The sequence below is a fragment of the Astatotilapia calliptera genome, chromosome 19 (assembly GCF_900246225.1).
Source record: "Astatotilapia calliptera chromosome 19, fAstCal1.2, whole genome shotgun sequence".
Classification (NCBI taxonomy): Eukaryota; Metazoa; Chordata; class Actinopteri; order Cichliformes; family Cichlidae; genus Astatotilapia; species Astatotilapia calliptera.
Window position 1 is genome coordinate 366,156 of NC_039320.1, and position 27,822 is coordinate 393,977.

A 27,822-nucleotide genomic window follows, 5' to 3' on the forward strand; every position below is an offset into this window, starting at 1 on the left:
TAACTCTGGCAAAAAATAATCTCTTGCCTTAACATGATTTCATCTGTTGAGAAACCATTTGAATACACAGCAAAACAATGCATGATATTTGCATAATGGCATTTGGAGTGTTTTCTGGCTGGTGCCTGCAAACCAAAATCAGTTTTGTTGTCACCCCCTACTGCTCACATCAGTAGGCTGTCCCTCTCTGAGTCTTGTTAATTAAGCTGGAGGTTACTTCCTATTAAAATGGATTTCTTCCTAACCACTGTCACCAAGTGCTTACTGGGGGTTGTGTGATAGTTGGGTTTTTGTCTGTATTATTGTAGCGTCTTCATCTCACAACATAAAGCACCTCAAGTTGACTGTTGCTGTAATTTGGTGCTATATGAATAAAACTGAAATGAAATCGAGTAGTTGTGCTTTCAAGGCATTCAATTCAGTTCGAGTAGCAAATAGCAATTTAAAGTAAACCTGTCAGTCTTGTTAAAGTTTAATGTCACAGGCAATGTTACCACAATTTAGAAAGTGCATTCCTTTACCCAGATGTCGAGTTGTTCATTTATGGAACCTGGCATATCTAAGACAGCCTTCTTACAAATCAAGCATATTTGAGCCGTTTTGGCCCAAAGATGGCTCAAACATTTGTGCTCAGACTGACTTAACCAGATGATGAGATAACAATACAGTTAGACACAAAAACAGTGTGTTATGGGTTCATTTGGTTTTGTTTTTGTTTTGTTGTTTTGGATGCCAGAGTGAACGGTTGTCTGTTTCTCTGTGTTAGCCCTGTGCAGGACTGGTGACGCATGATAAGTAGTTAAAAATAATGGATGGATAATAAATAAAAAAGAATTGAAATTGATGTACTGATTTGGTAGTGATGTGATCAGATTTCAGGTTGGCCATATGTCTTCATGCTCAGTCAGATGCATGAAAACAGAAAAAAAAATATTTATGCCCAAAACCTTGACTTTAGATCATTTGATTACATGTTTTGTTACATAAAATCATGTAAAATGTTAAAATTTATTTAATCTTGTTGGATTAAATGTAACTAATTGATATATATTCTGTATAAACCAAGCATATTTTCATAATGGTTAAATTATTGAAATTAATTAACCACTGATTTTAGATATTTAATTTACACTCATTTTAGAATTACTGAGTACTGTGGAAAATTAAACATTAGTCCAAACAGGCCACAAAATTAAGCTGCAGTCTCAGTAGATCAACTCGGGCTATCAAACTACTAAATCTCACACAGCATGCTATTTAAGCAGCATCACCCTGCACACAGTTTCATCAGTAATTCAAAAATGGGAAAAACTAAAGGAGTAGGGACCAGGACAAGCGCAAGAGGATAGATGGATGGATGAATTTGTGTATTAAATCCGCCTTCCTAATAGCACCTCATGGTGTCGGCCTTCATCAGCGCATCTGTCCTGAGCATCTGAAACAACATGTCTGATCTTTTGGCTCCATCTAGTGGCGGCTCCATCTCTATCTCACATTCTTTAAATCTATGGTCTCTGCATGTAAGGCTCTTGCTCCTGCAGTTCTCTTCTGTCTTTTATAAGCATCTTTCATCTGGCAAGACAAAAAACACGACCACGTCTACTTGTATCTTGTAAATATCAACCACTTTGTAGTGTCTTGTTGGGTCGGGCTCTCCTTCAGCAATAGTGGAAGATCTCTAATCACCTAAGAAAATACATCCCCACTTCCAAAAACACTAGCACACTGTGTAAAATATAAAGAAAGACAGAATGATCTGTAAATCCTAAAAATCCACATTTTATTGACAATTCACATTTAACTATTTAGAAAAAAAAATCTATTCATTTTCAGCTGAAACAAAAATGTTAGGAAAGAGCAAGAATAGGTTGGAAAAGTAAGTAGTACTACAAAGAAACAGCTCGAGGAACGTTTTGCTGCCATTTATGTTAAATGACAACAGGTCAGTAATGTGGTTGGGTATAAAAGAAGGATCTCAGAGAGGCAGGGTTTCTCAGAAGTAAAGATTGGCAGAGCTTCACTCATCTGCAAAAAAAAAAAGCATCCCCAAAAATAGAACAACTTCAGAATAATGCTCTCCAACAAAAAAAGACTTATCTCAAAAGAATATCTCATAAAGTGTATTATATCATCACTAGATCTGTAGAAATCTGTGTGCAAGGTCAACAATCAACACTGGGTGATGATTTTGGGGATTTCACATGCATTAAAAACAGGCATGATTCTGTCATTGAAATCACAGAAATCACTGTCTGTGGACACAGTTCACCATGCCATCCATAAATACGGCATAAAACTCTGCTGAAATGTTATCACGGCATATTTCACCAATGCTTACCAAAGCTTTAACGGACAATATCAAAACAGAGAAGAGACAGGTGTCGAGAGATCCTCCAGTATGTCCTCTGACGACTAAAGATGGTGCACAAACTGCATTAATGAAGCCAGTGCTTTACTGTGGATGTGCGGCCTACATGCCAGCATCACCATCAAAACCTGACTCCTGAGAATCACCTCCAGTATCAGTGATGCAGTCAGCTTTCATGGCTTTCTTACATGAAATACTCTTGAAATGACCATTTCAACCAATGAAACAAACTGTTAATTTATTTCATCACCTGGGGAAAAAAATTGTTTGAGTGCACAAATGTTATAAGGTAATATACAGTGCTGTGAAGAAGTTTTTAGTTTTTGTGTATTTGTCACACCTTAAATGTTTCTGATCATCCAATAAATTGTAATATTAGACAAAGATAAAACGCAGTTGATGCAAACTGCAGTTTTGAAATGATGATTTCAGTTACTAAGGAAAAAAACATATCCAAGCCTGTGTGAAAAAGTAATTACCACCTAAACAGAATAACTGGTTGTGCCACCCTTGGCAGCGAGAACTGCAATCAGACATTTGTAATAGCTGGCAATGAGTCTTTCACAAAGCTGTAGAGGAATTTTGGCCCACTCTTTTTTCCAGAATTGTTCTACTTCAGCCACATTGAAGGGTTTTCTGTTTAAGGTCATGCGTCTAAAACTGCTCTGACTTTGACGAGGCCATTCGACAACCTTTTTTTCAGAGGTGAAGTTGATGGTGTGTTTCAGATCATTGTGCTCCTACATAACCTGAGTGTTCTTGAGCTTCAAGGTAGTGGCTAGCTATTTTCCTTCAGGATTTTGTGGCAGAGAGCAAAATTCATGGTTCCATGAATTACGACAAATTGTCCAGGTCGTCAAACATCAAAGCAGCCTCACACCAATTACTTTTTGATACAGGGCTGGGTACATTAGGGTGGCTTTTTGTTTTTTCTGAATGAATGAAATCATTTAAAAACTCAATATTGTGTTTACATTTTTATTTTTATTAAACCTTTATTATACAGGTAGACCCACTGAGACTCAATGTGTCATTTACAAGCAAGACCTGTTCCAGACAAACATATTAAACTTACAACAACAACAGAAACAATAAAATAGCTAAACTCGTCTAATGTACACAGTCATATCAAAGGCAAGAACAAGTTCCCAGTGATGATTTCACAAAAACATGTGTTCGTCTTTTAAAGTCTGCAAGTGGAATCAGTTGAGAGAGCTTCAAATCCTGCAATAATGTGAAGACAGGGCAGAAAAGGAGAACACCTTATTTCCATGCTCTGTATGAACTGGTGGAACAGTGAACGTAATGATGTCCTGAGACCGCAGTCTATGACTAAACTGTTTGTGTAACATGCACTCTGATAAATAAGAGGGCAGCAAACCAGAAATAGAGTTATACATAAAGTGATACCAATGAACCGTCCTGCTTAAAGCAATGAGGACCAGTCAACAAGAGAATATAAAGTACAGTGGTGTGTTAAAGGTTTATGGCCAGTTATAAATCTTAATGCCCCATGATAGACAGAATCCAACAGATGAGCACAGGCATTCATGTAAAGTATATCACCGTAATCCAGGAGGGGTAAAAAAGTGGCAGCAACAAGTCCTTTCCCTGCCGTGAAAGAGAAACATGATCTGTTTCTGAAAAAGAACCCCAGCTTCACCCTCAGTTTCTTTATTAGGTGGTCAATGCATAGCTTAAAGGAAAGATTGTCATCAATCACAATGCCTAGATATTTGTATGACGCCTCAGTTTCAATGGAAATGCCTTGAGCAGATACATACCTCCTCTACCATAAAGGGTGTAAAGGAAAAAGTATTAGTAACTGAGGAACTGCCAGCAGAGTTGTATATGTATGTGCTACACAGAATAAGAAGCAACAAAGTGTTTGTTACAACAATTGAGAGTTTTGGTTTTGTCTGACACAGGAGTGGAGTTAATAATTAAGTGAGGAGGTAGCTCTGTGGAATGAGAGCTGACAGAGAGACTTTATAGCTTGCCAAAACCTCACCAGCTAGGGTCATTTCGAGTGTCAGTGGTTAAAGTCAATAAGTAGTCACAGTTGGCCTTTCTGCAGCTGATGAAAAAGTGGCCAATCACCATCAGAATCTGATCTCACAGCTGCCCAGGCCTGGTTTCTCTCATGTAGGAGACCAGCCAGTTCAGAACTGAACCAGGGGCCCACCCGACCTTTAACTCTGACCTGACAAAAGGGTGCATGTTTGTCCACAAAGCAGATAAAACTCTCTGGAAATATTTCCAAGCTAAATCGACATTGTCAATCAATGTAATACGACACCAGTTACCCATACGGAAAAGAAATAGTAAAAACTTATATGTGATTACTCATGAAAGTGGTCACTTTCATGAGTAAATCATATAAGGCTTACATGATTTACTCATGAAAGTGGCCACTTTCGCATTACTTTCATACATTGTTTTAGTAAGTATCCAAAACATACAAGTTTCATTATATAATTTTTCAAGGGATCTTATATCTGTTTTCACTCTTATATGCTTTTCATACAAGTTTCACACAAGACAGATACAAACTTTATAAGATTTATATATATCTTTTCCATATGGGTAAAACTGAAGAAGTTATAAAGAAAAGCTTGCTCACTGAAAACTCTTTAAATTTCTTTTTGTGATTATGCGGGGCTTGGAGTGTGAGATTTTAATGTTTCCCACAGCACCAACTATGCCTGCTTAATGGGGTTGAAACCATCAGTTGCGTCGTGCAGAAGTCAGGTTGGCACACAGCTGACAACCTTGTTCCATATTATTACAAGAAGCAGTCACCTAAGTAAAGAGAAATCACAGTCCATTATTACTTAAGTTCAGTCAGTCCGGAAAAGAGGGTTCCAAAGCAGACACATCTGTGCTAATCAGTCCTTTATGGTCAAATAGCTGCTAAGAAATCACTACTAAGGAAAAGCAACAAACAGAGATTTGTTTGGAGCTAGGAAAAACAAGGAATTGGCATTAGACCAGTGGAAATTTGTGCTTTTGTCTGATGAGTCCAAATTTGAGATGCGTCTTTGTGCGACGCAGAAAAGGTGAACGGATGGTCTCTACAAGCATGGAGGAGGAGGTGTGATAGTGTGGAGGTGCTTTGCTGGTGACACTGTTGGGGATATATACAACTTTATAACATAAAGCAGTTTTTTTTTCATCCTTTTGTTATATTCCTCCCTAAGAGCCTGTCCCACACTCCAGCCCAGTTGAGGGCGGTAATAGACTTTAGTATACGCTTACCAACCCTTATTAAACACAAACGAAGAAGAAGCGGAAGCGGAAGAAGCAATTTGGCGTGTTGTAGCTAACTTATCAGCACCTCATGCTATTGTAATTAACGCTCCTCTAACATTTAACATGAATAAGCTAGGTCAAGCACAAGACTTTGAGTCATATGAGATCGAAGAGCCGAGCGACGAAGAGCGGGCCGCCAGCAGGTGCGAGGATAACACGGGTGTTTATTTTTAGGGGCCAGCGCAGCTTTGGCTTTGGGAGGCTAAAGTGCAGTTAGCTAGCTGGGAGCTAACATGTAAACAAACTAGAATAGCAGGGAGACTGCGCTGAGCCCCTCTTTACGGTGAATTTATTTTAACGTGACATGGATGTTACTGCTTAATTATGTTTATAGAAAGGCGGCAGATTTTTACAAGTCTAAATGTTGCAGGAAAGCGGGTGAGAAGAAAATAAAATACACGAGTGTAGATGCTTATTATTGCCCTAATTAGCCAAGAATATTCTGGATTTATTATTATGGCGCTAAATTGGAGAAAATTAAGCAAGACGTCATAATTATTAATAGTTATAAGTGATGTTTTGCGATGTCTTGATGTGTCCAAAACTTCAAAAGAACTTGTCTACCTGAAGATCTGAAGTTTATTCATTATTAAAGCAGCAAATATGTATGTACCGATGGATGCAGTGAGTACAGGCAACTTATTTTGGTTTTGAGTTAAGCTTAAAGCGACAGTTTCGACGTGGATTCTTGGTTTTCAAATTAAGTGCTTAATTATTTGGTCTTTTAAATACTATACGATACCACCAGATGATATAATGTTACGTGTGCAGAATAACATATGAATGGTTACTTCAATTTCTTAATCTTCTGGGTTTGGGAGTCTGTGGGTTTTTTTGGGGGTTTTTCCTGAAAACTTTTTCTCTGTTTCAGTTCGGAGGATGAGCTGGACGTGCTCCTGAACGGGACTCCGGACCAGAAAAAGAAGCTGATCAGAGAGTATCTAACTGGGGAGAGCGAGTCATCCAGCGAGGATGATTTTGAAAAAGAGATGGAGGCAGAGCTCAGCTCCACCATCAAGACCATGCAGGGAACCTGGGGACCAGCAGCAGGTAACACCCAGCTGCTAGTATTTGTATTTTCTTAGTGATATGTCTGGATTTACTTTTCTATTAACTGATTAGATGGCAGCTATAGCCAAAAGCTGTGTGCAAAGCTTCATCTTAGCTAATTCAGTGTTTGTGATGTTGTCGTTTTGAGCATTTTTAATGAAAATATCTTACAAATAATCAGCTGTGTGGTTCATTTATTTGCTGAGTAAAACTTAGCACTCCATCATCTTGTCCAATTATGGCCACTTCTGGCTCCAAAACAACCGGCGTTGCCACTGTTGTTAAGCTGGGCAGATACTGTGCGGTTTTTTTTTTGTTTGTTTGTTTTTCAGTCACGTTATTCAGCTTCTGCTCAAACTGCACGATTGACTCGCAGGGGTTAGAAGTTCGCAGGTCACGATGCTCACATTATACGCCCCAATGCTCTGATGCGACTTCAGTGCTCACACTGTGCGTCCATAACATGAAGGGCGTGCAGATCTCTGATGATCTGTCCTGGACTGCAAATACCACAGTGGTGGTAAAAAAAGGGCCACTCTCCATTTTTTGAGAGTGCTCAGGAGGAACAACCTGGAGGAGAGGCTGCTGGTGACATTCTATAGAGCCACCATAGAGAGCATCCTAACGTACAGCATAACAACATGGTATGCAGGGTGCTCAGTTGCAGACAGGAAAGTACTGCAGAGGGTCATCAGCGCAGCCCAGAAGATCACTGGCTGCTCTCTGCCCAGCCTGGAGGCCATTGCAAACTCTCGGTACCTCAGCAGAGCTGGCAATATCATTAAGGACTACTCTCACCCCAGTAATCAACTGTTTGAACTATTACCGTCAGGCCGACGGTACAGGTCACATAAAACCAGGACAAACAGATTCAGGGATAGCTTCTTTCCCAGAGCTATCACCGTAGTAAAAAGGCACAAAACAATTGAACCTGCTTAACTATACCATACTTACCACTGTCACTATATTATGCTGCTATTCATACTATCATTATATGAATGTTGCTATTCTGTATATATCGTACTTATTATTGTTTGAGTACTTCGGTTGTTTTATTGTACTTTTTATATTTTATATTTATTATTGCATTTTGCACCAAGGGAGTGGTACTCCAATTTCGTTGTACCTTGTACAATGACAATAAAGGCTATTCATTATAACGGAAAATCTGTCGCTCGCTCTCCCTCTCTGTCTTTCACTCACACAGACACGCACACTGCCACCATCAACTTTGCTAAATTGCTAATGAAAAACATTGATCAGGCAGCTGTGATTGAGCAGCAATGTCCATCCAATTATTTTCACGGTTGTTGTGGTCATGATAATTTTGTTAGGCCACATGGGAAAGGCTCAGATGAGCTTGCCAAAGTTCTACAAGTTGTGCCTCCATCGCTTGTGTCGTGTGCCCCGTTTTTTCACTTTCATTTCTGTGTTTGCGCGTGCGCAGTGGGAGAGGCTGCTGTGACACCCTCACGACGGCCGACAGGATTTCAAGCAGGTTTGGTTTTCTTACGACCGAGCGATTGATGATCGGGAGCTGGTCGTGAGGTGTTAATCGCTTCTCGATACCCTACGTATACTACACGATGCACGAAACACGATGAAGGCGAAATTCGGGCCGATCCCCAAAACAGTCGCACGACTGAAAAATCGGCTCAAAATGAGCCACAAATCGCACAGTGTAAGCCCAGCATTAATTTCTGACTCACTAAATAATGTGCTGCAGCGTATGTTTAAGCACAAAACAAGTATTATGTTGTGTCACTAGTGGTATAGGAGGAAGCCAAGTTTAATCCCAAGGTTAACTAACTTATCCTGCTGTGTCTGACAGACCGTCTCTGTAAATACAGTTTGTGCTTAGCATTTGTGTGTTTGTTCTCTGGTAGAGACCTCAAAACGACCAGGAGGAGGAGGAGCAGAAGGGGAAGGAAGTGCTGTTGGTGGTCCTGGACTTTCTAACCCACAGATGTATGATGAGGTTTATTTTGACTCGGACTCAGAGGAGGACGGCACACCGAGTAAGAGAACTGGTTTTCCTGCTGTGGTTACTAACAGTCATTAAGATGTCATTGTCTTACTTCTCGCTATCACCTTTTCTATCCCTTTGAAGAAGTTAGGCTCCATAAATGCTAAAGAGGTAAGTATTATTTCTCAGTTGCAGTGAATAGATAGAAAATAAACTGTAGGAAACTGAACAGAAGAAAAAAGGAGAGAAGTAACAATTTAACATAAACCAGTGACACACTCCAGGGCCTGATCGACCCTGGCAGGGCCTCCTTGGATGAGGGTGTCTAGTGATAATGGCCGAAACACCTGATGAATCCAAGGTCCACTACTGATGATGTGTCCCAAATTTAAAATGATAATCTAGATCGATCTCTAATCCCTAAACCTAACAAAGGAAGGAAAATGGCAGATTAGCCTGGGTAAAAGACCGAAAGTTGAGGCACACAACGATGTGTGCTGCTGGCAAAGTTTCTAGGCTGCCTTTTCCTCATAACAGCCATCCCTCGAGAGTCTCTTCATCTAAAGCAATGCATTATCAGGGACTGTAACATCCAGTCCTTTTAACTGAATCATGATGACAGAATACATGTACAACCTGCCACTAACAGTATTTAAAATTTCTTCTGTAGGCAGCTCAACAAGCCAGAGGCGGAGACAGCGGACCATTCCGACCAATGACGAGCTGCTGTACGACCCCGACGAGGACGACAGAGACCAGGCCTGGGTTGACGCCAGGAGGAGAGAGTAACACAGATTCTCTTACAATTTCTAAAACACATGCCACCAGATGTTTTTGCTTCTTTTTTTTTTTTTTTTTTTAATTTCCCTCCAGAGACTCATTCCACCTCTTACCTTCCTGTGTAGGTACAGCAGAAGAAAACGACCTGCTGCAGCTTTTCACTCAAAGCTTCGCCACCCTCAAGCTTTGCCTCACAGCGACGCTGTGCTTAACTGTCCCGCCTGCATGACGACGCTCTGCCTGGACTGTCAGAGGTGAGGCTCCACAGCAGGTTTCAAAACAGTGCAGATCCCTATCTTTACCCAGCAGCAGATTAAGGTGTCAGCCTAATGTTAACTGAGATCACAGAGCTGCTCGCCTCTACAGAAGTTTGACATCCACAAAATCTGACTGATGATGGAGTAGTGTTACATATACCATCTCTGATAGTGGCCAAGTTTCTTTTTTACTACACTAAAACCTGCTTCATGTCCTACACAGTGGAGTTTCAGTCCAGCAGAGGGAAAATTGCTAGAACGTAATAATACTGACATTTTAAGAAAAGTCTTTGAAAAGTGTTTGTATTAATCCTTGTTTATGCACAGCGTGCCAAAGTATCACATGCAATATATTTTAGGAGAGCTCAGGTCACTTGTTGTGATTGAGAACAACATCATGTTGTATTCAATATGCTCACCGTGTGCCCCAAAGCACGGCAGTGTGCACTGAAAATAACCTTGCATCAGTTCGCACACACTGCTGTTTTGATTTATCTTCCACCTGTGGTGCAACTCTTGATTTTGTAACCTGGAGCGTTCCACTGCAGCTGTCGCAGCTGGGTTGAACACAAGTGTACGATTGTGTCAGGTTTTCATCACCATTTTAATGATATTCCAGTACAGAAGCTCAGAGACATACACATATACAGAGGGAGATTTTGAAACATTTTGAAAACTTGAGACTTTGGGGTTTTGACTTCTTCTCCTCATATATTAGTGCTGATGTTGGCGGTATTCTTTGAGTGGCGACACCCATCATTCAGGCAAATAATGCATTGACTTCCTTTATGCCCTAATGGGCATAAATAGAAGTGACTGCGTGATAAGCTTGCTGCAGCGTGTGAAGCGACCAAAGCAGAGGGTGTACTGGAGCCTTATGACTTTAATTTGGTGATTTAACTTATCCAGAATGTCCTTGCTGAGGGCACAGATAACAGGAGCTGAGGGCCGTTTAGCCATATACTTCAAACAACTGGAAACCTTTTCGCAAAGCTAGGACTCGCCCCCTGCTGCCCCCCTGCTGGCCATTACAAAGAATGCAGGTTAATCCACTTCCACTTAAGCTTTACTTCACTGACACCAAAGCTACACCCATGTTTTCATATATGCACAGGACTAGTTCCCATGTTTGACAAGCTGGAGTGATTAAATATGTGATGAAAATATGAATAAAAACTGACTAAGGAGAGCCAATGGGCCATTGCCCAACTCCCATTACATGTCTCTGATTAGCCTGGTTAGATTAGGGATCATAGTATCACAGTCAAAGCTGTTTTGACAACACAAGGCATGTGAGTCACTTCATACTCTACATCAGTTTTTTGTTGTTTGTTTGTTTTTTAAAGAAAGATTTGAAGTGATTGTAAGAGAAACGTTCATTAGTTTGTAGAGATTTTGTCATTTTAAAATGTAACGACACATCACTCTTGTGTCCGTTCAGGCACGAGAAGTACCGCACGCAGTATCGAGCAATGTTTGTGATGAACTGCACAGTCAAGAGAGAGGAGGTGCTGCGTTACAAAAACCAGCAGGAGAAGAACCGGAGGAACAGGAAGAGGAGGAGGGGACAGCAGACAGAGACGCCTGCGGATGAGACTCCAGCAGCGATGGGGATGGATGCTGATGAGGTGTACCACCCGGTGCAGTGCTCTGAGTGCTCCACTGAGGTGGCCGTGTTCGATAAAGATGAGGTTTACCACTTCTTCAACATCCTGGCCAGCCACTGCTGACAAGGACTGAACGAGGTCTGAGCTGGACTTTGTCTCTAACTTCACACCTCGTGGCTCAGATCTTTGTCTTTATATCCAAAATGCTCACCAAAGCAAAGCTAAAGGGGAGTGAACGCTGGACGTGTGCTCATCACTTTAAGTTAACGCTGTTATTGTTCTGTATTTGCAGGATGTGTAAATGTCCATCTTCTTTTTTCTTTTTCTACAAATAAGATCATGGCGCCAGTGATAACTTGTCAGTGTTGTGTTTACAGGAGTTACAACAGTTTTGACAGCTTTTTTTGCTTCAGCGTCACGGCTGAGATGGCAAATCAGTCTGTGATCAGTCGCCTGATCATGTTTGTCATACACATTTTGAACACATTGTTCAACAGGTAACAAAAATGAAATCCTTTTCAGCATTAGAAAAAATGTACCACCTCATGTCTGTAAAACTTTAAGTGCTGCGCCTGAACACAACCTTTTGCCGTTGACTCCGGTGTTCTTGTGTCTTGTCTTACTGCGTGTGTAATTTGGAGAGCAAAAATGTTGGGAGTAGAAAATTTAAATCGGTCACACAAATCTGATTTATTAAGGTACAGGTCAGCATAATGCAGCTCTCCTCTGGTTGAATCCTATACTTCACCTCCTCCCACTTGATTACACAAATTCCTCATCAATTTCTGACAGGACAGTTTGCCCCTATATTAAAACATATTGATTTTCCTTTAGCTTCCCCTCATTAATCTGAATTACAATGCTGTTTATATTAACAAGAGCATCATCAAACCTGTGCCTTGTTTTATTAGATTTTTTGTTATTTTATTAGCAGAATACTTCGACACTCATAGTGTCTGCTTGTTTTCGACCAATTTGCACCGCTGTAGTTTGAATGCTGGTCATTATTGTGCATTGTTAGTAGAGCAGCCACAGAACTTTCTACGACTATCAGTGTATTTTTGCAATTTTGCCATCATGCTAATGTGGCCTGTGTAATTGGCCATAAATAATATAGACTAAATCACACTGACACTGAAAAACTTCTAAAAGTTTTACATTTGCTGCTGTTTTTATTTTTTAAAATGCAAAAAAATACAGTTTTCTGAAACTTTTGAAAGGCTACATCATTTTTCCTTGACAAATAATCTCGCCTGAGACGGGTAATTTTCAGCATATGCATGCTGCCACAGTTATGGCTTCGGTAAGTAAATGTTCTGATGTCTATCAGAATTGTAGGAATAGAGACAGTGCTTTGTCTGCCTCACTTGTACACAGTTGGTATGATCATAATATAGTTTCCTGACATTTAATTGGTAGTTAACTGATTTCATAAATATCTGTACTTCTTAAGGAAATGTGTTTCAAACTGGGGAGTATAGCATTTTGTTGGGGAATCTATTCAGCCATGGAATGATCCACATTTAGTGCTTTAGTGAGTGTTTGGGCCAGTAGAGTGCTTTGGTTTGGGGGGTGACTCAAAATCTGTTTTAAAGAACCAAGATATTTGATGCTTAATGGAAAGAAAATACACTAAGATGGGCACTCGGTTAAGGCAAAGCAAGATAAACAAGCAAATAAAAATAGAGCTGCTGTTCTGAAACATAGAGTATAAATCCAACTTTGATGTGGTGTTGAAAGTTACTTTTGACTCTTATTTTGAAATTAGGAAGGTGGAACACCCTGGTCTGCGTCACAATCATACGGTTGAACGCGGAGTTGTGATTTGCCGGAAACCAGCGCCTCGCGATTAAACCTTACGTGAGCACAAAACACCTCACCACGAAACATAAAGAGGATAAGAGCCGCGAGGAAGGAGCAAAGTTGATTTTAAAAGTTGGACCATGGCACTTGGAGAGTGTTGGAAGCAGTTATCCTGGTTTTACTACCAGTATCTTCTGGTGACAGCCTTGTACATGCTGGAGCCCTGGGAGAGGACGGTGTTCAGTATCCTTTTTCCGTATTGAAGTGGCTTCTGAAGGGATGTACTACCGAGCTAATTTGCTACCTTTAGCCGAACGCTAGCCTGACTGGCCTAGATCTTTCACTGATAGCGCTAACTTTGGGTAAAAGTAAACATAGCTTCAGTTGTTTGTATAAACCATTTACAGCATTTTAACACATGAGCGGTGATTTATGGCAAATGCGGCATATAGACAGAGTCGGCCCTTGTTATCGTTGAAAGCTAAAGAGTTCACAGCTTAGTCAATTCTGAATTGAACACTCATCTGCCACATTGTAGAGACTGCTCTAAATGTTATTCTACAAGTTATGTGTTTTAATCTGTAATTGGTTTGTGTATAAACGGATGAAAACTGGAGCGATGTGTGCGTAAACCGCTTCCTAGTTCATAACCTAGTTGACATAAAGAAACGTGTTTGTAGTGACAGACTTGAGTAAAGCGTCAAATTCCTTTCATTGATACATTAAAGAATGTTTCACACTTTGTTGTCGTGCTGTGTACTTTGCCTTTCAAGTCCAGCGTGTGTGCGGTTAGTTTACTCTTTGGGCGGCATCAAAGCTAAGCTAGCTTCAGCTACTGTAAGAGAGTCGGTCAGGTGATTGTCGCGTGAAGTACATACACGTTACGTATGACCTTTATTTTAATTTTATGCTTTTAAAAAAACGCAAACAATGTTAACTGAACGAAGTTAATAATTAGAGTGTACCCCTTGTTGATGGTTTTATGACTGTACTTTGATCTGTGGCAGTGCAGGAAGTCATCAGTATCACGTTCTGTGCATGATGGCGTCACTGTCGGGGTGTATCTCGTCTCCCTCCGAGGGTCAGGTGTGTTACCGTGTCTTCCTGATCGTTATCGGCCTGCATCTCATCAAATAACTTGACGCAGTCGCTCAGGGATCACACTGGTTATTTTATTGTTGATCTACAGGAAGCAGATTATGGCTACGATGAACTTAACTTCCAGTGGCTGATGAGACTTTTGTAGGTTTTGTAAGTATTTAAGGGTTTGGGTTTTTTCCTGTTTCTTTTCCTATCGGGAATAGCAAGTGAATGAGCGTTAGAAAATGTCAGTGACTGACAAAATTTCTTGGTTGACAAATCTGTTAGGAAATATCTGGTCACTTGATAGAAGGTGTACAGCTCTGTAGAGAGCTGTGACCTCCAAGGTTATTTTCATTGCAAAACATCCTGTCACAAGTTTAAAATCTGTTTTGTACAACATTTACAGCTAAATGGAGCAAAAATAAACACTGAAGTTCCTCCACCTAAAGTTTCCTGGTACTGTAAATGATCTTTTTGAGTCATAAGTTAAAAATGTAAGATGATAAAAAGCAGCAGTTTCTGTCCTTGAAGAACCAGGAGCTTTCAGATGTGTGTGTGATGCGGTTGCTAATTTTCTTGTAAGCACAGTAATTTTGTCAGGCAAGACAACAGTGTCACATATTCCCACTGGAAGATGCTGCCTGTGGAAAGCAGCAAGTATAAGAGCTGCAGAGCCTTCTGCAACTTGCCTTTTTGTGTAGTGGTGATCTTATATGATAGCTATCAGCAAGGACATTCAACAATGAAAATGTCTATTGGACAAAATGATGGCAACAGTCTGCTTTCCTGTTTACATTAGCAAGGTAATTATAAAGTGTGTAAACATGCTTTACGCTCAATAGTGTGATTTTGAGAGCATTATTGTGGCTATCTCTGTACATAGTTTTAAAGTTATTTCAAATATTTTTTCCTCCCTGCTTTCTGGAATGTAAATCCTGCTGAACGAGTTTGAAATTCTTTCCAGTTGCTAGAAGATTTACCACTAAAGTTTGACTTGCCTTACTGAAATTATGAGACTTTGTGTCTACACTTTAGCCACAGCTGTTATATAAGCCAGTTAACATTTTGCAGGGCTTGTATTGATATCTTTTCTATTCACAAACCAGGAAAAGAGGTCACTGACTGTTTGGTGGCCAAACATTTGCATGCAGGTGTAACTGGCTGCCAGCCTGTATCCATTAGCAGGCAGTGTTTGTTGGATGTAAATCACATTACCAGCTACTGATTGTTGAAGGCACATCAGTTAGAGTTTGTTTGTGGTTCCCTGCAGTAAAACTTGAATGTCTTCAGAAATTCCTCCTTAACGTCTCTCCTTCAGACTCCCTGCTGATCTCTGTGGCTGGTATGGCCATATACACCGGCTATGTGTTCATGCCACAGCACATCATGGCCATCTTGCACTACTTTGAAGTCATCCAGTGACCAGGGATCCGGATCGTCGTGTATGTCTGTGGCTTCCTGTCAGTCCATCTGCCTACTCCCCATTCACCTGTCTTTCTGCTGTCCTCTGGGGTTCTGCAGCGGAAATTTTCTCCTTTCCAAGACTGATCCAGTATCAACGGTCAAGTATCTGGCTGGGAGGGTCATGCCAGATACTTTGTTGGACACTGTAGGCAAAGAAACAGTCCTCACGACTGTTTCTTTGCTACTGACGTTCAGATTGTGAGCAGTGCTGGGCTTGGAGGCAAAGCCTTGAAAAGGGGTGTGCTTGGTGTTGATTCACATTAGGTTGTTCTTTGTGCTGTGCTTTTTCTTCTTCTTTTTTTCCCCCTCTCTCTTCTGGATCAATTATGCCTTAATGTGTGTACGTTAAGAGGACTATTTTGTTAATTTCATTGATACACTAAAACAGTTGTTGTCTTAGTTACATTCAGAGATGGGACACACTGGACGATGAACAGAATACATAGAATAAAAAATACACCATTTTTTGAGCAGGACTGGATCCGGAGGGCACCTGATTCTCAATCCAGGCTGTCAAGTTGTTGCTCTTAGGAACTGATAAACTCTTTTCCACCGTAACTATTTCCCATCACTTTTATGCTATGGTTTGTACATACGGGCACTGTAACTGTTGATCGTGTGCATCATCAGACGGTTCAGTCAAAAGGTTAATCCTTTTACAATATAAAGGTCAAAGGCATGACTTAAACTGCTGAGTAACTTTCAGTGACTTCCTCTCAAATCAAATGCACTTGCAGTCAGTTAAATGAGTGATTTATTCTCCACGTTGGAGGCGCACATCTGTAAAAAATGCTTTTGTTTCTACTTCCACCACTACAATAAGGACCTTCATCCTTATCCCATTAGTCCAAGCTGGGTCAGAATGTGAGTGTGATGAAGCAGTCTGGGCATTTTAGAGAATCTTGGTCTAAAACACCCGCCCATTTTAAAGGATTTGTTGCCCACCTGAAGGTCTTGAGTGGACATGAGTTGACTCAATTTGCCGTCTTCCAAATTTGGTTAGTCCCCATAAATTATTTCAATATTCTTCAGTTGTCTCTTTTCCCTTCCACACACATTGTCATTTTTAAGTGGCACTGTAATCACTTAAAATTCCAGGGATCAAATAAATAGTCATGACAGTGTGAACTTGCTGCAACAAAGCTGGGTTTGACACATCCTCCTTTTTTTTTTTAACTTTACACTCCAGCCCTTATTGCTGTAAGCCAAATTAACACGGTCTGATTTTGGGCACAGCAGTTCTGCCTGCACTAAGTACTACTGCAGAATACACCTCCAAACTACTGAATGAAGTTTCATTGTCATGAGAATGGTGCAAGTATTAATTTGTTGATGCAGAAAATGTAGAGATGTTGTTAAGCTTGATTTTAATCTGCTGCCAAGTCTAATTTAGACCAATGGAACTGCAGCGACTAGAGCACACCAAGAACAACTATACAGTCAATATTAGTAAATTCACTTTGATCTACTGAGAAACTACAGCGATTTCTTCCCTTTATGAGGCTGTGAGATGGTAACGTGTGGTTTTATGTGCTTGTACATATGCATTGCTCTGAAAAGCCAGCATTGTCCCCTTTTATGCTTGAGAGTGCTCAATTATCCGAAGTTAATGTTACTGTGGTCGTCATTAAGAGTTTCTTCAGCACAGAAATGTTAGCGAAAATACATTTTAATGTGAAAATATTTTATGTGTATTTGTACTGCCAATGTTACTCCTGTAAGAATTACGATCCCCTTTCCTTGCAAAATGATGTATTTTTCTCAATTATGTATATATAACCTTAAATACATATTTGTAAAGTTTTATAGTCAAATATATTAGTAAATGGAATTAATCATTTGTTTTTGTGAGCTATTTCTTCTTCTACATGACTGAACTCATTAAAGGGATGTTAAACTAACGTTGTTCCACTTGGTCTCAATCCTTCCTGTGCACTTGTCAGTGTAGGCCACTAGATGGCAGGGTTTCTATGGTTTTTCTTTTTCTCTTGCTCCTGCAATCCAAACAAGAATGAACGCAGGTGCGTTGTTATCAGTGAATGTAACTTATTGTAAACAGTCCATTCAAGACTTTCGTCAATAAAAAAAAAGACAGCCTTAAAGTGGATCTTGTGGATTTCATCATCAAAGTTTTGTAAACATGTTTATGAGTATTTACATAAACTGAAGGTCTTGATGCATGCTCAATCATCCCCAACCTTATAAACCGTGCATTTGCACATTAATTATTAATTAATTATCAAGAAACTGACCTCGCAGCCCATTATTCATTCAGTGAGCTAGTTTCAGTCATTGCACAAAGGTACTGTTTATAAGATTGGGGAAACCTGCAGTCAGCTGAGACTGAAGTCACTTGGATGAGTGATAAAACGTTTCTCCCACTGAAAGCGCCAAATCCAGATGAACAGAATCAACCTTCTGGGAGTTACATGAACTGAAGTACAAATTTAAGGTAAGATTACCGCACCTGAGTATTATTATTCTTTGTTTAAAAGTTTTTTACTATGATTTTTTTGATGACCATTGGCCTGATTGTTAATGAGTCAACTGCCCCATGGGCTATAGAGTTACTTTTTAAAGTAAATTTGTAATATAAAATACTAAATAATTTATGGTTCATTTAAAAGACCCCCCAAAAAAGAAAGAACTTATAAAAGCTGAAATTTTGCTTCTTTTTTGGTCTTGAATTACAGCAAATCTGAAGTTTCACCATTTTTGACAAATACTCATCACTACTATGAGGTCTTGTCTGATAAATTATGATTTCCGTTGTGTAAAGTTGATTAAAATAGACATTAAAACAGGCTACTTTGTAACTGGTAACCAACCAACATATTCAACTAAAGGTTTTAAGTGGGTGTGCACAAGCTAACAGATGACTATATCCATTGTTTCCAGTGTATGTTTGGGACATACTTGTGTTTAAAAGTCTCTGCATGCATGTGTAGCAGTTAAAGAACAACCCTGTCCACAGTTATTACATTTTTAGCCATCATAGTAAAATTTTGCACAAATGAACAAAAGTATTTTTTTTCATTTACTTATGCAATAAAAAAAATTATAAAAAGTATTTACAATGTAAATAATTGTAGCTTTATACAGCAGCAAATATTAAAGGTTTAAAAGAGCTGTATGTAGATTTTTAAAACTTGTAATTAATATCATGGGGGGAGGGGGGTCATCTGATTGCTGGGGTTTTCTCTGTGTTTTATATAAATGTAAAATAAATATAAAATATAAAACAGCTTGAGGGGATTGTTGTTGTGGTGAAAGTGAAATGGAATTTAAATGTAATTCTAATTATGTTTCAATTCAGTATTTTTTCCCCACAATTTCCCCTTTTTAATGGTAAGTTAGCCAAAATGTGTTAATTTTACTGTCATTCATTTGACAAACACAAGCACCAGGACTCTGTTATAGAGAGGTTTGTGAGGGAAGCCGTTGAGAGCACACTCAGCCAGGTGAATCATCACGGCCTCATTTTTGGATACTTCTGTTACTTCAGTATAACTGTAAATTTTGACTTCACTAGATTTTGGATAAGTGGAAGAATACTTTTCCCCCATGCTGAGTCCGTTTCTGTTCTTCTCTCTTCATTTGTTTTTGTTTGGGTTTTTTTTTGTTCTGTTTTTTAGTAAACTAACTGACACTAAATTGAATTGGAAGCAGTAAAAAATAATTGACTGACAGAGATGTAATGTAGCGAATACCACTGTGGAATTTCTATTCTCCAGACTCCAGGGCCCGTATCCCTAAAGATTCTGAGAATCCTCTCAGAGAGCTCCTAACTTAACCTAAAAATTCCTTGCCAGGAGTTTTAGCTTAGAAGTGATTCCAGAACATTTTCAGTGAACTCTGAGCAAGGAATGGATGAAAAATCCTATCTTAGTGAGGAGGAGTGGTTGACCCCGTTGCTAGGTATGAGTCATCATTTCAAAAGCCGTGATTGGTTGATCCTACAAGTTTGATGGAAATTAGCTTTTGGTGATAATGAGCAAAGGATGTACCCTCAAATCAATAAACATAATTATACACTCTAATCTTATGCTGACTGTAATTGTAAATAATATTTCACATTCAAGAAAATATCTGGAAAATGAATAGTAAGCTGTAGGGGTTATAGCCTAACATTAGAATCTAAAATATGTGAAAACTTAAACTCATTACACCCTGTTCAAATAATGATTTGTGTCTTATTTGCTCATATTAATATCCTAGCTGACATATTTTGTACTTTCACTCCCATATGGACCCTGTTGAAAACAAGATGGCCTATCTCAAGGGGCTGTCCTTAATGAAGTAGAAATCACAACGTTACAAGTCCAGTGTGGTCTTAACGAGGGTAACACGGCTCAGCTTTTAGCAATGTCTGTGATTGCAGACCCAAGTCATCACTGCTGCATTGTTGCATTTTCCCGGATGCCAAATACCTCAGGGTTGTGATTACTTTCGTCTCCGGTGTAATAGTGTTGTGGCGTCGAGTTGGTGAAGTAATTGCATCTCTAAGGAGATCCACCACAAACATGATTCCTGCACGATCCAATCTGTAGCATCTCAATAATTCCCTGTCATCCAGTGTTTGCAGGACATCTCTCCTGCCTCTTCTGTTGGCCATTTTGTGCAGCTGCTTAGGGGAACTCCTAAGCCACTAAAAGTCCTCTTCCCTGCTCTTAGCAGATCTCGCCTTAGGAGCCCTTTCAAGCGTTAGGAATCTTGAGGAATAGCTTTTATATTAACTGGGATTGTCGTGTCACTTTTAGGGGAAATTCTAAGAAAACGTCATGACTCTGAGAATTTTCTTAGAATTTGGCCGCTAGGAGCCACTTTTTGCACAAAGATTCTTTAGGGATACGGGCCCTGGTCTCTTTTATCCTCACTGCATCTTGTCTCCTCAATGGCAAATAACTGTCCTTGGACTTTCTATCACTATTATTGTCATTATTATTTTAAAGTATTCTTCTGTTTACTTTTATCCTGCTGCTAAATTAATTTCCCCTTGTGGGACAATAAAGAAATTGAATTGAATTGAACAAATTAATGAGCTTTTCATCTTTCCAGCTCCCAGCCTGCTGTTGGTTTTTTACCAATACATTGTTCACCTTCACCTTTGTCATTCCCATCTCTTTGTTTAGCTACTGGAGGATGTCCATCATCTGACTGCTTCATTTAGCTCGCTTGGCTTGCTGGTTTTCTCTTTATTTCAATTCAAGTCAAGTCAGCTGGCTTTATCGTCATTTTAACCATCTGCAGTGGTACAGTACAAAGTGAAAGGAAACAGTGTTGATCCAAGACCATGGTGCTACATAGACAATCAACACAGGACTACATAAAGTGCAACATTCCAAATAAAACTGCAAGTAACAGTACAACACCAGACAGAACAGAACGATACAAACACAAGGTTATTTAACTCAAACCCAACTTTGATGCTTGTTGCGTAGTGCAAGGATGCCAAACTCATTTTACATGGCAGGCCATATACAGCTCACTTTGATCTTATGTGGGCCGGACCTGTGAAACCTGTCGGTATAAAGAAACTTAACTACACATTTAATCACTAAGATTTCCTAATATAAGACAAAGAAGCACAATTTCAACAGTACGTCTGTTTTTCTACATCTTAAAGAAATACTGCTGTAGTAAATGAAATAAATCTGTCGGCACAACTGGGCTTAAATTGTAAGAAGTAAATGTGTAAAATAACAAAAATCTATCATTTTGATACACTTTGGTGTATTGTGAATGGCCATGGCGGAGGTTGAGCTGTAAAACTTGCAAGAATAGTTTCAAAATGTATGTTGAGACACATGTGTGCGCTTTGCGGAAATTATGGTACAACATGTTGTGTCTTGGAACACACTTAATATTAATGTTGTCTACAGTCAAGACAGTTTAATTCATGCTTTCCACGACACATTTAACATTCGTGTCTAATATACTGTTAATATGCACCACTCTGGACTTCTGCTGTGACATGGGGACTTCATGTACAGTCACACCTACAACCACCACAACTATGCATGTGCTGTTGCTTAATGTAAACCCGTCAGCATACATCAGCTAGCATTTTATGGCTATACCAGCTTTTCTGTAAGAAAAGCCAAAAGGACAGAAATTCTGTTTTGTTTGTTTGTACATATTATAGCTACAGACACAAAAAGTAAAAACTTTTTTCGGCTTTTCTACCATTGTCTCCTATTCATAGAAGGTACCATCTGTTGCCCCCTTCCTGAATGGCAGCCAATTTCTAATAGAAAGTATAGGAGCTCTGCTAATCTACAGAAATTCCTATCAGTCAGTCGCAACTGGAGAAGCCTTGTGGATAAAGGTTGTGAAACTCCTTCAGTCACTCCTTTGTGGATTAAACTGCATATTTTCTGCATATATCTGAATCTAATCCTGTCAGACAGTACAATGTTGTAGGATTTGTTATGAGGCATCATAATGTAATGGCTTGCAGTAGACTGTCAGGCGTTATTTTAGCCTTGCCCTGTAACCAGGAACTTGTATAAACCTCAGTAAAAAAAAGAAAAAGCCTGTCATGTCCCATGACATTCTAACCTCAGTTTCAGAAGCCTCCAGGAAAAACAGATGAATTAGAGTGGATTTTTGTGGTCTTGAAAATCATCACAAATTGATATCTCCTGATTATCAGCCATCAGGAGCTTCAGTCGAAATCTCCTCTGTGTCGCTGCCAGGCTTCAAAAACACTCTCAAATTACAACATGTACGCACTCTGCCAGGGAATCATTCCTTCCTTTGCTCTCTGGCTGCAGATCAGAAAGGAAACAGAGGTCTGGTTACTGGTTAACTCAGACGATGAAGCTATTCTCACGTACGCACAAGAGGGTGCTCACTGGAGTTTGAACCGCCGTTATATGAAACACAAAAACAATCTGATTTGCCCACAAATATACCTTTATTGTCTCTTATATGTCATCAGATGTTAACTTTTAAAGGCTACACCTACTTTAATTTGCTTTGTGTTTTAGTGCTCTTAATAGATGTTCATTTTTATGCTAAATAATGAACAAGAAGCAACACAGTGCTTTTTTTCCCCCCACACGTGCAAACCTAAACAAAGCTTGACTGTGTTGTACGCCCTTTTTGAGCCCTGAATGGTCAAATCTTCCAATTATAAAGAGTATACTTTGCTTAACCAAGAATAATGGCACTAACCTGATGATGGTGATGGTTGTGGCAGTTTAAACTCTTAGAGTGATTTGTTGTGTTTAGTTGTAGTTGCAAAAGGATTTCCAGTCCTATAGAAGTCTAAGGAAAACCAGCATGTCTCTGTTGACCTCTGTACAAACCTTACTGACTTATAGTCACTGTCAATCATTCTTGGGCCAAAAGGGGCATCATCCATTGGGTAGTGACTTGTGATTGGAAAAGCTGTTAGCCAATGAGCATGCAGTCACACAGTAAGACCTTCTTGTCACATCCAGTTTTTGCAACCAAGATGGCGGAAACACTTCAAAGCAGGACTTCAGAAATAATGTGGTGACATTACAGTATCTCTGTCCGTCTTTTATACTGTCTGTGGTTGTTGGCAACACTTTCTTCTTTGTAGTTGTGTGATTAAATGGCGGTGGTCTAAACTATTTCTTTATATACTGCCATCTTCAGAGGTAGGAACATATTATATTCTACTAGCGGGATTATTCATTTCAAGAAGATCAATTATTAGTTAGTTTTTTTTCCAATATAAAAACCATTTGAAACATTTCTCTGGCTCTCTTCCATGGTGTGTCTTTTGTCCTGTCTCCAGCCCCTCACCCCAAATGGCACACGGCAGATGGCTGCCCCTCCCTGAGCTTGATGCTACAAGAGTTTTCTTCCTGTTAAGAGGGAGTTTTTTCTTTTCACTGTTGCCAAGTGCTTGCTCATAAGGGGTCATTTGATTGTTGGGATTTTCTCTGTACTATGGTAGGGTCTTTGCCTTACAGTATAAAGCATCCTGAGGCGAGTATTGTTGTCATTTGGTGCAATATAAATAAAACTGAATTTAAGCTCATTTAAGATACCAGCAGGCAAGGCTGATTTATCAGTTTGGATATAGGTTCAAATAAATTTTGCGTAAAACCCAAACTAGGTGCTAAAAGAACCTTTACATGTTTATTAGACCTAACGGAAGCCCTTTCACAATACAGTTTAAATAAAAAATATAAAAATGCATAAAAACATTCGTGTGTTTTGTGGAAACTGTTGGAGAGCAAATAACATATTGTGCTGAATAGAATTTGTAGTTCTTTTTTCAAAGACATTATGTTGGTGATATGTTCTCTCACCCCAACCGGTCGCAGCAGATGGCCCCGCCCCTCCCTGAGCCTGGTTCTGCTGGAGGTTTCTTCCTGTTGAAAGGGAGTTTTTCCTTCCCACTGTCGCCAAAGTGCTTGCTCATAGGGGGTCATATGATTGTTGGGTTTTTCTCTGTACCTATGAAGCGCCCTGAGGCGACTTTTGTTGTGATTTGGCGCTATATAAATAAAATTGAATTGAATTGAATGTTGATGATGTTAAATTATATTAAAACGTTTACGCCCTCTCTACTGACACTATAAGTTGCAGGGCCATCATCCAAGCTGATTACATGTAATGGAAACAAGCTGAACTTACCAAAATGACATTCCCCTTCAGGTGACCTTTGACCCTCTGCTCTCAAGAGTCACTGTTATTTCTGACTTTTGTGTTTGTCTGAAGAGAGAAAAAAATATTTACACTACAACCAGTTTGCAGCAAACACTGACTCATAGGGGGTGTGGTCATTAATGGGCGTCACTGTGCTGATTAAGGGCAAGCCTTTGGTAGAGCTGGCACAGCTTCTTTAACACCGTCCCTGTTTCATCTGGCAACAGGAAGCTGACTGCTGTGTGGAGAATCACGTATGCAGACATTCCTCAGAAATGGAGCTCCGGGGAGCGAGCAGCGACAGCGAGGCACGACGTGACACGTCTGCACCCTCTGATTCCTTATTAAGTACTTGGTTATCAGATACACGAGTTATTTTCTTCAACCTTGAATCCACCCTGCAGGGTCACTGAGTGTCTGCTGTAGAGCGCTGCCAACACAACATAGTGATACTGAAAGACTTTTAATGCTATTGATATTTATAGTCAGCTAATAATATTTAAAACAAATAAAAATGTTTGAAATAGAAGCAACTAAAATAACTCAAAGGGGCAGTCTAGTCCAATTGTTTTTAGTATTGCCAGCAGTCTGTTTTATTTAGAAAGTATTTCAACTTTTGTATAACAGGCACCTCACTTTCTTTACTAGCAGCCCATTACAAAAACATATGTTTGTTATCATTTCTTTCACTGAATCAGCACGAAAAGTCCCAATAATACAGTTTTAAAGGCATAAAATAGTATTTTTGTACTATGAGGTACAATAAGGTGATTCCCAAAGAGTTATTGGCTGAAATCTTATCTATAGCTCAGCATGGTGTGCCATGTGTCCTTAAAAAAACAGAGGAAACTGGACAAGTGAAAGACTGTGGCAGCCCTTAAAACTATGAACAGTATCTTCAAGTCATGTCACTAAGAAATTAGAAAAAAATCCAGCACAGACCTGACACAAAAATGGACAGATTCATCATTTTTCCTTGAGTTGATCCATCTACTGTTTACTGAAGCCAAGCGAGACATACAACAGTGAGAGTCTAAAGCCATCTGTAAAACACGGTAGAGGCTCTGTCATTGCATGGGGCTGCAATTCAGCCAGTGGTATTTGAGATCAAAACTGATGGAACTATGAACACAGAAGTGCTAAATGAATGTGTATGTGATTGGGCAAGTGCTTTGAGTGGTCAATTTAGTATAAAGATGCTCCATAAAAAACAGTCAGTTTGCAATTTAGTGTCAGATTTTGATTTATCAAGCAATAACATCTGTATTTGTTACTGTATTTGTTGCTGTCACTTATGTCTTTTTTCAACATGAAAAAAGCAACAAATACAGTTGCCAATGCATCTATCTGGATAAAAGCAAATACACAGTAGTGTTGGGCAAGTTACTTTGAAAAAGTAATTAATTATAGTTACTAGTTACTTCTTCAAAAAAGTAACTGAGTTAGTAACTGAGTTACAAGATTCTAAAAGTAATTAATTGAAAAGTAACTATTGTGTTACTTTGCGACCCAATGAGGTCAACCTCATATGTCTGAATTTACAGTTATGTTTTCATTTTGACATACTGTATTAACACAATTGATCTAAAATCAGACAAAAAACATAAAATCAGAGTAGAAAAAGTTATATTTTTTACTGTAACAACCACTAACATGTTTAATGAATCATATTTCATAACTTTAAATGCAAATATAAGTTGTCAATTTTAAAATCCTATGTTGCAAGTTATTTGCAGCCATTTACCTTTTACCCTTTTTTAATAACCATTTCAAACTAGGTAACAATCAGCTGTTCTTCAATAAGATGCCACACAAATTATTTGTGCCACTCCAAAAATTTCTGTCCACTATAAAGGAGAACATCACAGCCTGATACCTGCAGGTCTGACAGCAGCAGGTGTATCACTCCTGTTTCTACCTGGAGACAGCAGTCAGCTCATTGTTCTGACACACAAAACAAAACTATCCACAACACTACACACTAACTACACAAGACAACACATTAACTACATACTCCAAACACGCTAAACGTCACAAATCTCTCACATCTCAAAACTCGCTCTCTCTCTCTCTCTCTCTCTCGCCGTCACTCCTATAACTTCCCCGTCTTCCTAAACAACCAAATGTCATGTTGCCATATCATTTTTTGATTGGTCGACACGGTGCATTTTTCCACCCACACGAAAGGGCGGGGTTTTGGGGGTTTTTTGGTCATAAGCAGAGAGTGCTCGCTGCGCTGTCCTTAGACAGTAAACGTGACAAAACTATTCAGGAAAAAACACACGTATGTATTGTTTATCATGACTCTGGTTTCACGTGGCCTATCAACACAATTTAAAAACTGGTATATGTCACCTTGTTGCTTTGTCATCTTGAAGTGGTCATGTGATTGGCAAAACAATGACATGAGTGCTGCTGTTTGGCTGAGGAAGAATATAGTAGTCATGGTAAATGACTACTATATTCTTCCTCAGCCAAACAGCAGCACTCATGTCATTGTTTTGCCCCCCCAGCTCCAGGTGTTGTGCCAAAAAGTGATCACCTACCAGAAAGTGATTGCCGTCCGCGGGAGTGCGCGCAGCTGCTTAGCAGATACTGCACATGGAGCGGACATTCCCGGACTCTCTCATTATTGCTCTTGGGGACTTTAATAAAGCCAATCTGAGCCATGAGCTTCCCAAATACAAGCAGTATATTAAATGCCCGACCAGAGAGGAGAGGAAATTAGACCACTGTTACAGCACGATCAGCGGGGCCTATCGCGCGGTGCCCCGCGCTTCACTCGGACTTTCTGACCACGTCATGATCCACCTAATCCCCGCGTACAGACAGAGGCTGAAGCTCTCCAAACCTGTCGTGAGGACCAAAAAACTGTGGAGCAATGAGGCTGTGGAGGAGCTTCGCACGTGTTTGGAGTCTACAGACAGGGACACAATGAAGGCTGCTTCTAACAGCTTGGATGAGTTTACGGACACTGTCACCTCCACTTCTGTGAGGACAGCATTGTGCCATCACGCACCAGGGTGAGTTATAACAACGACAAACCCTGGTTTACTCCTAAACTCAAGAAGCTGTGGCTGGAAAAGAGAAAGGCGTTCAGAAGCGGAGACAGGGACTGCTACAGAGAGGCCAAGTACAGGTTCACTAAAGAAGTGGACATTGCTAAACATCAGCACTCTGAGAAGATGCAGCAGCAGATCTCAGAGAATGACTCGGCCTCTGTGTGGAAAAGTTTTAGGAATATCACCAACTACAAGCCTAAAACCCCCCACTCCACTGATGACTTGCTCTTGGCCAACACCCTTAACGACTTTTACTGCCGTTTTGACGAGCCATCAGGCAGCCTTCACACCTCCAACGGCCCCAACAATAGAGGCACTTTGGACACTCATTCCCCCACCTCTCCCCCCTCCATAGAGCCATCACCACCTTCAAACACTTCACCTACAACACCCCCCTCCTCACCCCACACAAAGGAGGATTTCACACCACCTCCTCCCA

General features: G+C 39.9%; 2 protein-coding genes across 3 annotated transcripts; both read left to right on the plus strand.

The window, feature by feature from the left end:
- The first annotated feature begins 5,621 nt into the window (after positions 1-5,621).
- eapp (e2f-associated phosphoprotein) lies at positions 5,622-12,168 on the plus strand. 2 transcript variants are annotated; one of them, XM_026152272.1, is made up of 6 exons: positions 5,622-5,823; positions 6,552-6,730; positions 8,617-8,748; positions 9,367-9,481; positions 9,602-9,730; positions 11,175-12,168. In XM_026152272.1, the coding sequence occupies exons 1-6, from the start codon at positions 5,744-5,746 to the stop codon at positions 11,461-11,463; spliced, it is 924 nt and encodes a 307-aa protein (XP_026008057.1). In that variant the 5' UTR covers positions 5,622-5,743; the 3' UTR covers positions 11,464-12,168. The 2 variants fall into 2 exon arrangements, with proteins under 2 accessions (XP_026008057.1, XP_026008058.1); XM_026152273.1 differs by lacking the exon at positions 5,622-5,823 and adding an exon at positions 5,918-6,058.
- A 918-nt stretch (positions 12,169-13,086) lies between these two features.
- Positions 13,087-17,591, plus strand: sptssa (serine palmitoyltransferase, small subunit A). The gene is made up of 2 exons (XM_026152274.1): positions 13,087-13,386; positions 15,545-17,591. Exons 1-2 carry the CDS (start codon positions 13,284-13,286, stop codon positions 15,646-15,648), a joined length of 207 nt encoding a protein of 68 aa, XP_026008059.1. The 5' UTR covers positions 13,087-13,283; the 3' UTR covers positions 15,649-17,591.
- Positions 17,592-27,822: the final 10,231 nt, after the last annotated feature.

Coding starts and splice junctions, on each gene's coding strand:
- sptssa (XM_026152274.1), top strand. CDS start 13,284: ATGGCACTTGGAGAGTGTTGGAAGCAGTTATCCTGGTTTTACTACCAG. Junction 13,387..15,544: donor CTGGGAGAGGACGGTGTTCA/GTATCCTTTTTC, acceptor TCTCTCCTTCAG/ACTCCCTGCTGATCTCTGTG.
- eapp (XM_026152272.1), top strand. CDS start 5,744: ATGAATAAGCTAGGTCAAGCACAAGACTTTGAGTCATATGAGATCGAA. Junction 6,731..8,616: donor AACCTGGGGACCAGCAGCAG/GTAACACCCAGC, acceptor GTTCTCTGGTAG/AGACCTCAAAACGACCAGGA. Junction 9,731..11,174: donor CTCTGCCTGGACTGTCAGAG/GTGAGGCTCCAC, acceptor GTGTCCGTTCAG/GCACGAGAAGTACCGCACGC.